The sequence below is a fragment of the Crocodylus porosus genome, unplaced genomic scaffold, assembly GCF_001723895.1.
Source record: "Crocodylus porosus isolate Cpor-Errol unplaced genomic scaffold, CroPor_comp1, whole genome shotgun sequence".
NCBI lineage: Eukaryota > Metazoa > Chordata > Crocodylia > Crocodylidae > Crocodylus > Crocodylus porosus.
This window is the reverse complement of record NW_017728950.1, coordinates 26,149,824-26,166,704: the sequence shown is the minus strand read 5'-3', so window position 1 is coordinate 26,166,704 and position 16,881 is coordinate 26,149,824. Positions and strand designations below refer to the sequence as shown.

General features: G+C 41.3%; 1 protein-coding gene across 4 annotated transcripts in view; it reads right to left on the bottom strand.

Annotated features, from left to right (window-relative positions):
• Positions 1–16,881, bottom strand: part of FSD1L (fibronectin type III and SPRY domain containing 1 like) — a 52,922-nt gene that overhangs the window by 7,936 nt on the left and 28,105 nt on the right. For 2 of the 4 annotated variants that reach the window (XM_019555168.1, XM_019555171.1), the window contains 7 exons: positions 11,680–11,889; positions 11,213–11,311; positions 10,801–10,930; positions 9,585–9,617; positions 2,660–2,757; positions 1,794–2,045; positions 642–730 (listed from right to left, as the gene is read on the bottom strand). In XM_019555168.1, coding sequence (XP_019410713.1) covers positions 642–730; positions 1,794–2,045; positions 2,660–2,757; positions 9,585–9,617; positions 10,801–10,930; positions 11,213–11,311; positions 11,680–11,889 — 911 coding nt within the window. The remainder of the gene's footprint in view (positions 1–641; positions 731–1,793; positions 2,046–2,659; positions 2,758–9,584; positions 9,618–10,800; positions 10,931–11,212; positions 11,312–11,679; positions 11,890–16,881) is intronic. The other 2 variants (XM_019555169.1, XM_019555170.1) reach the window with 2 other exon arrangements.

Sequence of the window (16,881 nt, the reverse complement as noted above, 5' to 3'; positions counted from 1 at the left end):
GCGGCTAAGAGCTACCTCAATCCCGCCCCACAAGCCGCGCGCTCGCACAACTCCACAAAGCCCGCGGCTCCCCTAAGCGGTGCCGGAGCTGCTAGCCCGGCATTTCGCCACACTGGACCCTAAGATAGTTGGCTGGGGAAAACCAGCCTAGGTTATCTTTTTCCATTAATGCGTTGAAAGTCGGGTAACTTTGTGGTGTTTTTCTGTGGACAGGGGACCCAGGAAAAAATACAGCACCCAGCTTGGCCCTCTGCCACTTCACCTACTCTGGCAGGTCCTAGCAGAACACATGCTGCTGCACAAGCCAAAGCCCCTTGTATTTAGTTATTTTGGCAGGCTCCTTAAGCCAAAAAGGAGAACAAGCAATTTCCTTTAAGTTTCTCTCAAAGTTTGAAGGAAATTGCAAGGGACAAAGAAGAGGCACTTCTGTTGCTCAAGAGAGGGAATTCTCCACATAGAAGGCTTCTAGCTTAAAAAACAAGAAAGTGGGTCACAAAAATCCCATGCAACCAAATGAGGAGTTGTTAATATTTGGCATTATCTAAGAGGTTCCCCATCCCCCCATAATTAAGTCCAAATATAGGTATATTTATTCTATTTTTAACTTTTTTTTAAAAAGTTAAAGTTATTTTTAAACGGACCATAAAACCTGGTAATAGTGGTTGAGTAAACTTCGTTTTAAAGGTATACAACAACTGCTTTGAGCTAGCATTGTAAAATGTCAGCTGACCTGAAAAAGAAGAGAGAGAGACAGGTTTTAGAAATTCACAGACATTTAGACAAATTGTCACAGTTCTAAGGTCTCGTACCATGTCGCATATTACTGTACTGCTTTGAACAAGGAAGATCTGGAATCCCCCCAAAAAGTTGCATATTAACCGAGTATGCAGACAGCCTACAAGTACTGACAAGAAAGTTTGTCACTTGCTTTATTAATGTCCCAAATTCCAGAACTCCAAGTCATGCAAATAGAATTCAACTTCTACAGTTTGCCTGCTTCTGCATCATTCTGTCCTGCAATTTAAGAAGTTTGCTGACTGCTGGTTTAGGCTAGGTTTATGCTGCCTTGTCCCTTCAGCCCCGTTCTATCATTTCAGTACATGTACACCTTTTCTTTTAAAACAGCATCCTAAGCCAGCCTGCATGCATCTAGAACACCACCAGCTAATGCCAATGGGCTAAAACAGGGACTAAGATAAGCAGCCGTCTAATAATACATTAGTGTCAGTACTGTAAAAGGTGGAAAATCATTTCAATCACTTTGCAGAAGTGAGTTGGGAAGCAACTGCTTAGTCACAGATAATCTGAGTTATTCGTTTCAGTAGTGTTTTCTAGAGTGTTTTTGTGTTTGGATGAAAAACTAGATTAATACCATTTCTGGAAAAATATCATCTTTTAATTGATCCGAATCTAACTGAAGCATCTGACAGACTGAACAGCGGTTTACAAATAACAATTTCTCCAACAGTCTCCCTCTACTAATTCTATATCAGGTATGCTGTGTGAGTTGTCTTTTGCCTAGGTTGTACTTGATGAAAGCATGCACCATTTTAAGTAAGAGTTTGTCATGCATTCAATGCAGACTCTTGAATGAAACTAGGCAATTCAACAGTTATAAAAACTTTTGGGAATCCTTCAGTGGGTCTCTCTATTGTTCATAAGTAAAATATTAGGAATCAACATAGGAGCAACAATGCCAGAATGTAAATGTAGTGGAAATGCAACCTGACATGGTGGATCCAACCATTAACTGTTCGTTTCAGTAAAGTCCATAATATAATATAAAAAGTTACCTCCATCAAAGTCACAGTACACTCCTATTCGGTCTGGAACAGGCATATCTAGGGCTTTAGCTTTATTATTGTGCTTGGCTGAAAAAGTGGTTTGTAGCCAGTTGTTGACATGGATGCACCAGCTTGTGTTAGTCTTTCCCAGCTGATCAAATTTTCCCATATTTTTATACGCTACTCCCATGCTATAGGATTTGCAGTCCTTTTGGGCTCGCACCTCCCAGTAGTGCTGTCCACTTTCAATAGTAGTGTCTCCTGCAACAGACCAGTGAAGTAGCTTTTATTCTTTACTGAAAGAGAGTGTGTAGTATAGCATGTGCTTTTTTCAAAAAGGCTTTTTTTGTTGCTGCCCAGAGAGATCGCTCCTAGATGGGAGACTACTTCTGTGAACTATGAGTCCAATGGAAAAAGACTAAAAATTTAAGGGGTGTTAGAATACACACATTTCAGTTAAGCAGAAGTATGGTGGGAATCTTTCCCTGCTGTCCACTGAAGGCAAGTAACTTAACAGAATGCAGTATTTAATATTACTAGTATTCCTAGATGTTAAAAGCTGTCACGTTAGAAGACTAAGTAGTAATCCCTATCACTATTACTTAGAGTCTTACAACAGAGAACTACATTAAAAACTAAAACATTTCCTCAGAAGGGAAAAGACATTCAGTCTCTGAATGGGCTTATGGACCTTTGCAGAGATCAAAACCAGGAGGATTCAGAATACAAATCCCATAAGCTGTGACTGGGGAATCATTAGAGGGAAGTAAGTGTTTGGCCTATAAACTACAAATACACATGCTGGCAGATGCTTAAAATTTTTCTGCCCTTCTATACCATCATCTGTACAAGTGAACATGAAAAGTTCACCTTACCCAACACTGTATAGGATTCACCAGTAAAGCGATCTCTGCTTCCCCTTATCAATGGTGACCTTGTTACAGATGTCCTTTTCGGAGATGGTGTACCACTTCTAAAAAAAGGAAAAAACAAAACAAAACCAAAACAAAAAACAAAAACAAAAACAGAATTTGCAGTCCAGGACAGAATCTTCTCAGTCATATAAATTTTAAACTGTACCCGGGGGGGAGGGGGGGGGGAAATGTAAAACTAAAATTGCCACAGGCATGGCTCTCATCAGCTATTAGAGGTGGCATGCTGAACAAACCACAAGCAGCAGTCTAAAACTTTCAATAAAGCCATGCAAGAAGTGGGGAAAGACCAGGAGTTGAAAGAAAAAAGATGGGGGGAGGAGGGGAGGGGAAAAGAGAAGCAGAAGCAGCTGAAAGGGTTGGTGAAAGGAAAAAAAACCAAAACCAAAATAAACTGCCTCAACATGTGAAAAGTACCACATTTAAATTCTAGACAAAAGTGTACTGCCTCATTGCTGGCAATTCTAGAAAAATTCTGGTGGCCACTTGCCTGCACTAGAATTTGTAACCAATTTAGCTAAACAAGTAGCTTATTGATATCAGGTAAGCTGGGCCACAGCAAGACACGAGATGCATGTTCCTCAGGAAATGAACAGAGCATCTTACTGTAATTTTTACATTCTTGAAAAAGCTGCAATATAACAGTCTCTACTCCAATTCACTTCTTGTGTGTAATGAAATAAAGCTTCTCTAAAAATGTAATAGTATCCAATTTAACAAGAAAAGTTGACCCATGATTCCAGACAAAAAACAATTTTACTACATAAGACATTGGATAGTGTTCATTCATGTTTCTTTAAAAGGAGAGGTACAAGTTGGAAGGTACTTAAATTAGAAAAAAAAAGAAAGATTGAAAAGCAAGACAGAATGTAGAGGTTCAAAAATTCTTGTAATCCACTGGAGATAATGCTTCCAATATGGATCCCTGTTTTATTCATTCATAATCTAAAATTTATTAATAAAAAAAAGAAATAGACCCTACTTGCCCATATTATGTGCATTTTAAAAGCTACTAGTGTTTCTATTAATATATTTACTTAGATAGGAGTGTTGTAAAGCAGTTCTGTGACTTTAAGAAACATGGCTTTTTCATGGAATAAACAAAACCAAGAAAGGCTTTTCTCTATAAACTCTTAAAATCCTATAAAAAGACATTTTCTCTGTCTCTTTGCTTTCCGTGATCCTCTTATTACTTTTCTACAAAGAAAAATGGATCAAATGAGAGCCCGTGTTTTTAGAAATAACTGAATTAGCCAATTTTTCTATAGTTTCCAAACCCAGATGAAGCGTTTCAAAAATTTAACTTTCACTTTAAAATAGTGAATATTTTAAATGATAAAAAATAAAGGAGGGTTTTATTAAAACATTTAGGTTTCACCTCATTGCAGGATGGCAACTTGTGTGCTATTGTTTTTACTGCAATAGCCAGGCAAAATTAAACTTGAACAGGATGCGTTTTTCATCATGTTTAGTTACATTAGTGTAACTTAAGGTTAACATTTTTCTAGCAGAGACAAAAGGTGCATCTTGCTAACATTTTTAGACAGCAGACAGCATTAGCTTTGCTTCTACTGAAAAGCAGTTATGTTTTGTTTGCCATCACAACAGTGTACCATTAAGATGCAGATATGGCAAGGGGTAGATCTAACAATCACAGAATCATAGAAAAATGATAAAATATTTTTATGGCTATTTCTAAAAATTCAGAGGAGCGTTCCTATTGATGTTAGGTTTAGGATTCTGCTTTTACAATATTCTTGGATCTATAAAGGACAATATCTCCACTATTCTGCAATGTTACAGTCACTACAAAGTTATGCTAGGTCTCAGGGGTCTGTCTTATGGCTGTAATATTTACAGTATTGTAAACAAGAGATATTAGCAGTGTTCTCACAGCCTTTTTTTTTTTTTTCTTTTTTAAAGTCTATGTTATTTTCCCCATCCTGATTGGAGTGTGGATATACCTTAGGACTGGCACAAGTTTGCTACAAAATGGCAAGTAGCTACATTCACTTCCAAAGTACTTGCAAAAGTAATGATAAATATAATGTAAATGTGTAAAATAAAATTCTAAGCAAAAAAAGTGTGGCAAATCAGCCAAATGCTGCTAGTAAACAGGAATAAAGAGTAACAGTTTACTTACCAAAGGAAAAAGGAGGAAATAAGTGAAAGCATGAAAGAAAAAATAGCAAAGCCAAGAATTAAAGCAGTTTTTCAAGAAAAACTATGAACTGCACATTCCATCCTGCTCCAAAAACAGCACTGCAAAAAAACCACTAGCTTCTGCTTTCTATTAAGAGACAAAGCTTAGATTGTTCATTTAAATTGAGGTCCAGCAACTTATGCAAAAAGTGGCATGGTCATTTAGAGACAAAGCATTAGTCAAAGGCAGCCTAACGAAGACGGCTTTTTCCAAATGAAAGTTATACACGTATTGAAGAAATGATACTTATTCCCCACCCAAAATTGTTCTGTAAATGACCATTTATTTCAGGAACTTCTCTATTTGAATCCAACAGCCTTTAATAGTTTAGACAGTGACATTTTCTACTTTTTCTAAGCTTTTATACAATATTGTATATTTCAACAATTAAAATGTTCTGGTTTTGCATGGAAAGCAATAAGTGAGAAAAAAAAAATGGATACAAAACCATACCCTACATTTGCCAGAAGGATAATGTTCTCAAATAATATTGGATAGCAACAACTATTCTGCATTTAATCAAGTGACAAATATTTGCAGCAGCACCACTGTAATTTGGCAGCCACTGTTGTTTTTCTAATCAATTTTGCCCAAAAAATTAATTTTCTGGATGGTTAGGAGTTACCTGCATGCTTTGGCCCAAGTTCTAGAAATATATCTGGTCATTAACTCCTGCTTATTACAGAGCACAACAGTATTTTTCCCAACTGGAGTTCCATCAAGGGTGGCACTAGCAGTTCAAACAGGATTCCTGCACTGTAGAACAAACTTATTAGATTACTGCTGGCTGGTGGGTCAGCTTCAGAGTTTATTCTGATGCAAACACTTTTAGAAAAGGCAGCAAGCTTCCTCAAAGCTTTTTTTGATTCTTGCTGCTAGAATGGAACTAGCTGTACAGAGATGAGTATAAGCACTTTGACTGGCTCCTTTGGTACAGAAACTACATGGAAAGTAGGGGTGCACTGATATAAGTCACCTGGCTATCAAATTGGCACCAATAAAAGGAGAAGTAACACGATCAGCCATCATCTTTTTTTTGGGTGTTGGTTATAATTATGGCCATGTGCTTGAAGCATCCCAGTAAGCAAAGTCCACTTCCTATGCTCCGCTGCCAGACCAAGCCTGCAGCAGACAAGTCCTGGTGAGCAGGGGAGGGTTGGTAAGGAGCCATTACAGGGTGCAGTGTTCAGAAGAAGGACCATTACCAGCTCCTGCTGTCATGGCAACACCGCACGCACAGCAGGGACCCGAGTGCTGGGGCTGCTGCAGAGAGACATTGGGCTGTGTGCAGGCAGGGCTGCGGGTAGGAGCCATGGGTGAGGGAGCAACGCGAATGGGAATAAGGCAGTCACTGCCTTCCTCATCAAGGGCTGGAGGGAGGGTGTGTAACAAATGAACAAAAAGGGTTTATTTATGTTAGTAGTTTAAAGTGTCTTGAGTTATTACTAAATATCAGTTATTGGATCAACACTGGCAGATATGGTTGGTTATCTGTATTAGCCAAGAAAATATTTAATTGGTACACCACTAATGGAGAGTTAAAAATCAGAGTAGTTTTTATGAATATGAAATATATAAAAACCCAGGAGTTATAAAACAAGCAGCAGATGTCTCTAGGAGCCAACAGATGTTAAGAAAAAGTGTTACCACTTCATACAAGTGCAGCACACTTTCTGAAACTAACCAAAAGGACAATACAGAGTATCAGGAGCTGGTTCCCCACCCTTCCTCCTCTCCCGCCACAGAACATTTTTACTGCTTCTGATCTCCCAGAAAAATTCATAATAGTAGCATCCGAGGACTAGTGTACCCGTGACCTGCGAGCTTGGGTCAGCACGACCAGCTGGACATGGGTGGGGTAGGTAGTTGGGCAGGTGGGTAAGCGAGAGGAGTCAGGAAGTTTAATGCGTCTTGGTTATACAGAAAGTTTATTTTTACTTACACTATAGGAGATTGCAGCGCAGGAAAGAAGTTGTGGTTGCGCGGTGTAGAAAGAGAAGTTGAGCTATTCAGTTTAGCATGCAGATGTTTTCATTGCACAGATTATAAACTGTGTGGCACAGATTTTAAGTAAAGCATACAGGTAACTTTGATCTGAAGATTTTCGTGAGCTCTTGACGAGAACGAATACACCTGAAAAGTATTACCGTAGGTGGGGAGAGGTCAGCGACTGGCCAAATCGCTGACTGTCTCCTGGGCGTGCATGGAGGTCTCCACCGAAGGCGGAAATCTTTCCAAAGGCTACCCTGTAAACTATAAACTATTACAACACGCCAGGCCTGAATAATTACAAGACTGCCAATCATGACTGTGAACAGACTCTGTGTGTTCTTAGGTTTCATGCGAGATTGACTGCGCATGTGTTATACACTTAAGCTGGGGGGATGGTTTGGATACGGAGCTATGATGACGAAATATGTTATGTTAGCCTTTTGACCTTTTTGCCATCGGCATCTGAAACCAAAGATTTCTCTTTGACAAATATGAATGAACCACCAAAAGGAAGGCCAGGAACAAGGTAAGTGATGGAAGACCCTACACAATGTTTTGGTCCCATGAATTAACCAATGAAACAGTAGAGGGATAGAACTAAAACGGAACTCTGCCTAAAAAGAAATTCCACCAGTCCAGGGTTTCATTAGAGAAAGCCACGGACACCACAGTTAATTTACTCTTGTTCTTAGGCAATTAAAAAAAGTTAACTACTTTAACACCTGCAAGCCTCAAAAGAAAATTGTTGGGTTTACGAGTTCATTTTTAAAGCATCTATACAGAAGTACTGACAAGGCTCTTTGGGTAAACCCAATATCTTTTATTAGACCAACTCAAATAGTTGGAAAAATTCTTCTTAGCAAGCTTTCAGGCACAAACCCCTTTCATCAGACTGAGGAAGCACCTGCAGATTGTGCTCTTCCTGGATAGAGTAGTAAAGCAACCAGAGATCAGTAGGTATGCAAGACAGCCAGTCACTTAAGATGTAATTGAAGTGGTCAGTAGGTAAGGGGAAGGGGAGAAAAAATGAATGAGGCTGGCTGGTGAACAGTGGAGCATTTACTTGGGGAGTCAGATGTTAAAGCTGGTTATAAAATGTGCCATAAAGTCTAACATACAGAAGTACTGACACTTTCCAACAGAATCAAAACACTGTAATTACTATATAGTTCAACACCCTGCCTGAGGATGCTCAGTAGCTTCAGAATGCAGAAATCCATGTGTGCTAGTCCATATGACATATGACAACTGCTCACACTAGAGGTGCACAGATACATTGGTCCAATATCAGTACCGATATAAAGAAAACTCAATAGATCCAGAAGTCCGATAGATCAATACCAATATAAAAGGAAAGTTTCCTGCATCAGATAAATCACCAGATAAATGCCCGTGCTGTGCGCAGCTAGAGCACAGCATAAAGCTGAGCCCGCAGCATGAAGAGCTGACTCCAGCTGCTAAGTTGGAAGGGGGGGGGAGGGAAGAGGAGGGGCAGACCAATGCCCCCTGTGGTGAGGGAAGGGGCAGAGGCAGGCACTGCCTGGATGGGGGCATAGGACAGAGGCATGGCTGCTCCTGGTGCTGCTTGCACCCCAGGAGGAGAGTGCCCCCCAGATTTCCATGGGGTGGGGGGCAGGCTGGAGCTAGCACTGCGTGGGTCTCTTCTCATCAGGGGATGGGCTCCAAGTGGGCACCAGCAGCTCTGGCAGGGGCTGCAGTCACCCTGAGTTTTGCAGCAGCTCTGCTCCCATCCCCGCACCACCAAGCACAGCCTGGTTCCATGTCCTGCCTCCACCCACACACTGGGAAGAGCTGGGGCTATGCCAGGCAGCTGGTGGCAGCGGTGCTGGGAGCAGTGAAGTTTGGGGTGGCTGCAGCTCCTGCCCAGTGCCTGCTCTGAGCCTAGTGCAGTGCTGGCTCCAGCCCCCACCCCAGCCCAGATCTGGAGGGCACATATCCCCCCACCCCCATGAGCCATGCCTCTGTTTAGCACCCCTGTCCCCTGGGCAGCACCTGCCCCCTCCCTCCCCATGGGAGGCATTGATCTGCCCCGCCTATGCCACCCCTACAGCCGCCTCCAGGTGGCAAGTCTGTGTCGATCAGTATTGGCCGATATGCCTCCTTAAAATTGATAATCGGTCCCCAGAATCTATCAGTGCACCCCTAGCTCATAGACAACAGCTTTATACATAGGTATAGTATAACATTTCAAGGCGGAAGTCTTTAGAGGTCAAGAGTATGGACAATGACTAAACAGTTTAGGAAAGAGATTGGCTTTGTTCCATCTCTGTACATCACTTAGGAAAAGAATTAGCTTTTCTTAGGCACTTATTTTTTAGTTATGCAAACAGTAAAATATTATACTGAAATCCAAGTTTTAATCCAGAACTCTGATTTCAGGAAGAGTCATAGTGCGTTCCAAACTTTGGGGAAAATGCTAGAAATGGGGCAGGGAGGCTGTTCTCCAAGGAATGGGAACACCACAAATCTCCATGTATTTTTTTTTTTATTCAGATTAGGCTAAAAGTAGAAATACACTGTTTTGATTATTGATAAAGGCTGTTGGATTCACTTATTTAAATATTCTAGAGAGAATATAAAAAAAAACACCATTTTTTTTTTAAACCAAGGCTAGAGGATAGATCCTAAAATAAAGAAAAGGTAGGTTATCACCTTGTATTGTTCTTCAGTACAGTAATCTGGCCACTGTCAGACAGAAATAAGCAACTGTTAAAAACTACTAGTCAACTGTTACACATCTACCCAAGTCAAATCTTAGTAGTCTTTTAAAATGAGTATCATTCTACAGGCAATCTGCAGCAGTTGGAAGTGTGTTTGTATTCAAGTGTTAGATAACTTCCATTATCTAATAATGCAATGTGCTAGTTTTATTCATAATTACTAATACAGTGAAATAAATGCAATACCCTCATATTACTATTTATAAGCATACTGAAATAATCTTCAGTAAAAAATTCAGGTACCAACGTCCAGAGTTTATCTGCAACCCTTTCGTACATTTCTTGCAACCCACTTTTGGGTCGCGACCCAGAGGTTGAGAAGTGCTGCCTTAACCCACTACTAAATCCTTCCTATCCTGGTTCTTGGGAAGAAACTGTGCTGCTGAGAGAGGAACACAGCATTGTTACATCACATACCATACCTACTCTCCCACCCTCCTTTCCCCCCCCCAAAAGAGTTAAACCATCCAAAAATTGGAGTTCACATCTTAAGCAAGGGAGCTTGTTCCCATGCTTCCATTCTGGCATGGAAATACTGGAGTGATCGCCATGTTCTGTGCTTCCCCCAGGTTGTGTAGCAGGTATGAAGTCCACTCTTCTGCAACACTTCCTCCCCTTGCTCTGCAGCCAAAAGGTAGAGATTTAACCTAATCACAACTGTTGCCTAGCTGTCAGTGACAGGAGTTAGAATCTAGCTTTTTAGCTGAGCAGCAGAGAAGGCAAGGGAGGCAGACGAGTGAATTTCACCTCTGCTGCATGTGGCCAGCATTCAGTCATTACTCCATGAAAGTCCCTCTCCATCCACCATGTTTTGGGAAGGAGGAATCTCTTTTTGGGGGACATGCAGCATACAAGAAAAAAAAAGGTGGTATTATTGCTGTTTTCCTACCCCTGCCTTCCATCACTTCCTGGTCCAATTTATAGGCAGTCAGCTGTGCCAGGCAAGTCCTGTAGTTGGGGTCTTTGGCATAACACTGTGTACAGGAAACTGCCAATAAGGCTGGCAATAAGATAGTTGTGTCCATTCAAAAGGAACTTAATGCTTCTAGCAAATACTTACATAAAAGATACTCCAGTGCCATAACTTGATTAGGATTAATTTGTCTAAGGCATCAAATAAGTCTTACAAAAAAGTTACCAGTTCTCACCTGCCTTTATTCTCCTTTCCTTTTATTTTGTTTTCTTGGCTCTTGCCTCCAGTAGGATCCCACTCAACATAAGTATCTTCAACTTTCAGATTCAGATGAGATGATGTACCATCCAAATTGAAAACAAGTGCTGGCCAAGACAAGCATGCATATCAGTAAAGCAGCTTAAAGTCTCCCCCCCACCCCCCGCCCAACATAACCTGCACTAGAAACAAGGTATCTATTGCCTTTGGCTTCTTTATTTAATATAAATACCAGCCAAAAGAAGTTGTATTATAGTTCATACAATTCTTATATCCAAGTTCAATCTGATGTAAAGTTCAGTTACTTAAAATTCTACTAAACTACATATTCCTTGCTGCTTAAGATACCATTTTCTTAATATTTATACAAGATGCGATCCAAATTTTACCTTTGGTCTCCAGAGTTATTGGGTCAGAGTATTCCCCTGCTACCGCCTTATTACAAGCTCGTACTCTAAAGTTCATATATTTGGAGTCAAATTTTAGACCTGGGGGGGCGGGAAAAAAAAGTACTGAATAATTATTTAATTTATGGATCCAAACAGTAATAAAATTCAAGGAAGGTAAGAGAAATGTTCTAAATTTTGCCTCTAATAAGAAAGAGTAGCAACAACAACAAAAAAAGGACACATGGAGTCTATATAAATAAAGCCTCTGCAGCTGATCATTTGAAAGCCCTTTTAACATTTACTGGATATTTTACTTTTTACAAATTGTTTGCCACTGAAGGACACATCCACACATACACCCCCCGCCCCTTTAATCCATGCTGGATTTATCAAAAAATGCCAATTTCAAATGTTATATCAATCCTGTTTGAGGTCATTTAAGCGAAGTGTATATAAGCAATTATTACCAGATAACGTATATTCAGTGCCTTTTATATACTCGATTAACTCCCAACATCTTTCATCTTTCACACGAGGAAGCCCATCAAAGTTAGTTTTCCTATATTCCAGAGCAAAATGATCAATTTTTTTGTCTTCTTCTGGCATTCTCCAGGCTATTGTTACAGTGTTGTCAGCTACCAAACACTCTGCTGTGTCTATCTCTGGAGCTTTAGGAACTGCGAGAGACAAAAAGCACATTAAAAGTAATGATGAAAAGGATTTACTAATTATAATACTGTACTCTTTGTTCTCCTGAGCAAAGGATTGTAAATTGTCTTTGTTTCAACTGCACTCATTCCTTTCACCAACTTTATTCTATCTCCAGCATTTCAACAAGCACTGGCAGACTTTCACTCAGAATGCATATATGAAAGGGAATATTAAAATGATCACTTTGATAAGAAACACAAGTTAGTGCTAGAAAAGGAGCTGATTTTATATTCTACTAACAGTAACCATATAATAAGGTCTCCCTAGTTAAAAGTTGGAGGGGATTAACGATTGTCATTCCATGGTTAAAATAACTTCCTTAAAAATGCTCTGCTCTTAAGTTGTCCCAATTCTCTTTCATATCTTTTTAAAACAACTCTTGTTAGAGCACTCATAATATTGCATAGCAAGAACACAGTTTATCCTATAGAAAGACTCCATCAGAGATGCTACAATAGTTGCATTCAGAGACTTTTTTCATATATTCCAAGTTTACAAAAGATACCAAGATGTCCTATGAAATAAACTATTTAGAGTACTTGATACTAGGTTAACAAAAAACTTATACACCAAAACATTAAGACTGTACCAATATAAAATATTTTGGTAGAAGTAACCAACTGCTAGTTTATTTTTCTTTCAAACCTTTGTTAAGAGTAAGCAGTTATTTCCCACTTTGGAAACAAATTGGGAACAAGGCTATTGTTAAGACATGTATTTTTAAGACTGACCTAGAATCCCCTAATTTTGAGATCCAGTTTTCCTTGAAATCTCCCAAGCCGATTTAAAAATATTTATTTACTGAGAAAACTAAATAATAAAGTGTCAAGTCCTTCTTTACAAAATCCTCAGGACTATGAAACTGAGAACCTGGTTCAGAAAACAGATTCGAGTAACCAGATGTTGTTTTTATTGATCCTCCTTGATCATGACTGGGTATTCTTACTAGAGCAGATCAGCATCCTCAGATAACCACTAACTGCAGAGCACCTTCAAGCACATTGGACAGCCTCCCCCACCTGTATTAAAATTCTCTCGACAAATTCATCAAATGAGAAGCTCAAATTAAGCTTGCGCACTGGTAATATATACATGGAAGAATGTACTATTAAAAAGAAAAGGAACAGTTGAGAATTTAAGTACTAAGTAGAGTTTTATCAATTTACTGGTCCATATTGGATTGGCACTGAGAAAGAGAAAGTTAACAAAATTGGCATCTGGCTTTTTTTGGCAGGTGTAGCTGATAATGTCATCAATAAATGCTGCATGTATGCATGCAGCTGCCATGCACGCAGCCAGAAATGCAGCCCAGTAGCTTGAAGAGCAGTGTTCAGCCAGTAAGTCCCACTCCCAGGGGCACAATCACTACCCGAGCTGGGCAGTTCCTGTCCCTGCTCCCGATGTGGGCCTCAGTCTGCCCCTTCTCAGATTTACCTGCCAGATGCTGTTCCCCAATCTGCCAGGCTGCATATTGGTTATCGGATTGGCATCAGCCAATATGGCTGGTTAATTATTGGCCACTGCATCCTTAATTAAAAGATCAAGCCTTGCCAGTAGGCTGTCACTTCACCATACAGACAACTTCACAAATTTCTCTTCTGAAGCTAAACCAGTGAACAGAGCAAACAAGCCAGAGGAGGGGCAGGCGAATGCAGTCTGGGGGCCAGATGCAGCCCACCAGGCCATTCTATCAGGCCCGTGGGGCCCCACAAATATTAAATTTTCTAAATTTATTTGCCCTGCGGCCCTGGATGGTTTGCCAAAACTCAGTAAGCAGCCCTCTGCCCAAAATAATTGCCTGCCACTGAGCCAGAAGGTTGAGATATCAATTGTACTTTTAAATTACTAAGCCCTGCTATGTTCAATAAACCTTGGGAGTCAAGTTTAGGTGGACACAAGAACCCCTTTGCAAAGGTAGTTCTTCACTCAATTTCCTGACCTCTTCAAAAACCTATTTTCAGAACCCTTTAAAGTACTCTTTGTACTTTATTCCCACAAATTGGAACACTTTGCAACAGGCTATTCTGCTCTGTGGAGTAAAGTTATAATACAAGTGTGTACACAGTAATGTTATATTATAACATTACACAGTATGCATGATCAGATGTCAGTCAAACACTATATAAAACTAATTTCAAGGTTTAAGGGCTTATATCTTTAAACACTACGAGCTGGAAATAGTTCAAATATCAACATCATTTCAGCCTCTGAACACCAACATATTAATGGGCTGAAGAGAGATGTCCAGTGTTTAATATCAAAAAGCATTTATCATATTTCTTAAAGGTAGATTTGTTTCCTCTGCCCTCCAATACTTGGCTACTATTACAGGAACATATTTGCCAAGTAAAACAGAGTCATTTCCAGAGCTACTTTTTAGGCTGAAATACATGAAGATACTTGAACACTATATCTGCATCTTCTTCAGTGGTCTTATTCAGGTCTCTCAGGACAATAAAAAGATACAGAACCAGCTTAGGAGCTAAAATCACCACTGAAGTGAAAAGACGCACTAGTGATTGGGGGTGGTTGATGCAGGGATGAAGAGTTAACAAACAACTTTTTTCAAATGTACCAATACAACTTAAGGTGTTATAGCACAAGTGCTGAAAACCTAGAAGTGCAAGTTGTAACTATGAACCCAACACCCTTACTATGAAAATCTAGTGGTTAATGTGATCATAAGTTTAGACAGATTTAAGACCCTTATCTCCCAATGGAAAAAAAAAAAAAAAAAATACAAAAAACATCACTGAAGCCCTTACCCAAGCCTGGCTTCTACTGTATACTTCTTATCTGGATTATCAGATTCTAGTTGCAGAGAGACAGAACTACCAGTATGGAGTTGCAGCATTAGAAAGAAAAAAAAAGGCTGGTCTACACTACTCTAGTTCTGCTGGCAAAAGTGAAGTGCATGCCCACCCAAAGCTATTAAGCAGGAGCAGAAACTTGCTTTGGCAGAGTAAAACCACCTCTGCCAGGTGGAAGAAACACACACACCATCTTTACTACCATATAAATATGCCCACACTTTGATGGCTTCCACCGCCCTTTCAGCAACTGATGCCTCCCCAGAATGCACTTTGCTGTCTGACAGGAAAGCTACAGAGGGAGTAGCAGAGCTGCCAGATGTGCATGTACACTGAAGACTGCAGTTAGCAGCTCCTGCCCGCCTCCAGAACTTCTGGAGATGTAAAGAGAGACAGGTAAGTGTAAACAATGTCTCAGTGTTAAAATACACACAGCTCCAGGTCAACCACTACCATTACCCCCAGTCTCTATGGAGACCCTCTAATCACCCCTGACAAAAGCTCAGGATCCCATGGGGCCCTGTTTAAAAGCCACTGCATGAGAAGAATTCCATTTCAAATGGAATTACAAAGAACCCCTATTTAAAAAGAGAGAGAAAGAGAGATCAATACAGTCTCTCTCATAACTAAATATACAACCCACTAACACTGGGGGGAAGAGAGCAGCCAGCTGCACAGTAGAAGTTACTGGAAACAGTGCTTTTTTATACATGTTCTTGTGCATGTTTTAGGATCTATACATAGCAACTTGCAACAGACCAATTTTATACCCATTTGCGGGAAAGTAAGCAATGCAAGCAACATATCAACCTTCTTCCTTTACATACAAGACCCAAGAACAACTGAGCTGTTAGTGCCATCCTTAGCCTCCAGGGGTGCATCCACACATGCAATCATGTGCGCTTACAGCAGCTCAAATAGAGGCAAAGCAAATTTGAGCCGGGGCTTTTTGCCTCAGCGCATGTGCTTGGACATGTACTTTGTTAAGGAGCAAGCTGTGCCACTTGGGGCAAAATAACCTTGCCTGGCTCCTCCCGGATCTGCAGCCAGGGGGAGCTAGAGCCCAGGGCCACCATCTTTGCTGTCCCCAGCAGTATAAAAAGCTGCCCTATCCTGGCCCCATCAGTACAAAAAGTAGCTGCCCTTGCAAGTAGCTCAGGGCTACTTGCTCTCAGGAGCTTCTGGAACCCAGCCAACTGATACCTGAGGACACCAGCCCCTTGTGCCAGCTGCTGCAGCCCTGAGAGTTTCCTGCACCCTCTACCCACTGCAGCAGTCTGGCAGGGGGGGCTGCTGCCTGGCTGTAACCTGCTGTGCACCTGCCAGACCTGGATGGGGACCACACAGCCAGTAGAGGCATCTGCCCCTCCAGGCCAGCTGCCAGCAGGCTGTGGCTGCAGAGTTGGCCTCTGCGCAGCACTACTGCCATGTGTGCTCCCTGCCTGGCCATCTAGGCAGGTATCCCCTGGAAGATGCTCCCAGTGCGGTGGCCTGCTCTGAACTGTCAAAACATGTCCTCCTGGCCCCATTTGGCCAGGAGGTCAGCCACAGCCAGCTGGGTCCTAGGTGCCAGCTCTGAGCAGGCAGGGTCCTGCCACTGGCCTCAATAGCAGGAATTCCAGTGTTCCCCATTAGAAAACTGAAAAAAATCCCTGACAAATAAAGCCCTAAAGATACTCTGTAACACACCCCAAAAATCCATGTTCCTCCACAAGGAAAACAAAAGACCACTAGGGGAGAGAGAAATCAGCTGGGCAATGGTTTTACTGATATATCTACAATGTTAAAGCCATGTGGAAGCCTACCTGTCTCCATCATAATAAGTGAACTCTAAATGTGTTTCATGAATACATATTTTGTTGCCCTCCCACAGGGGCTACAGTCCCCACACAGGGGCTATGCCCCCCCGCAAAGCCCACATGCCTCACTCCAGCGCCCCCCCCCAAACCCACCCAGCTACCCGGCCCCAGCCCCCACTTGCACCCCTAGGCCCCCATCATTTCCCCATCCAGTCACAGACCCCAATCACTGCCCCAAAAAGCCCCAGCATCCCGGGCTGGCCAGGACAGGGATCAGGGGGCTGGGGGAGCTGGAAGGAACAGTAGGGGGTTCCCTCATAGTCCCCTCCCCCCTCCTCTAGCCCCCCTG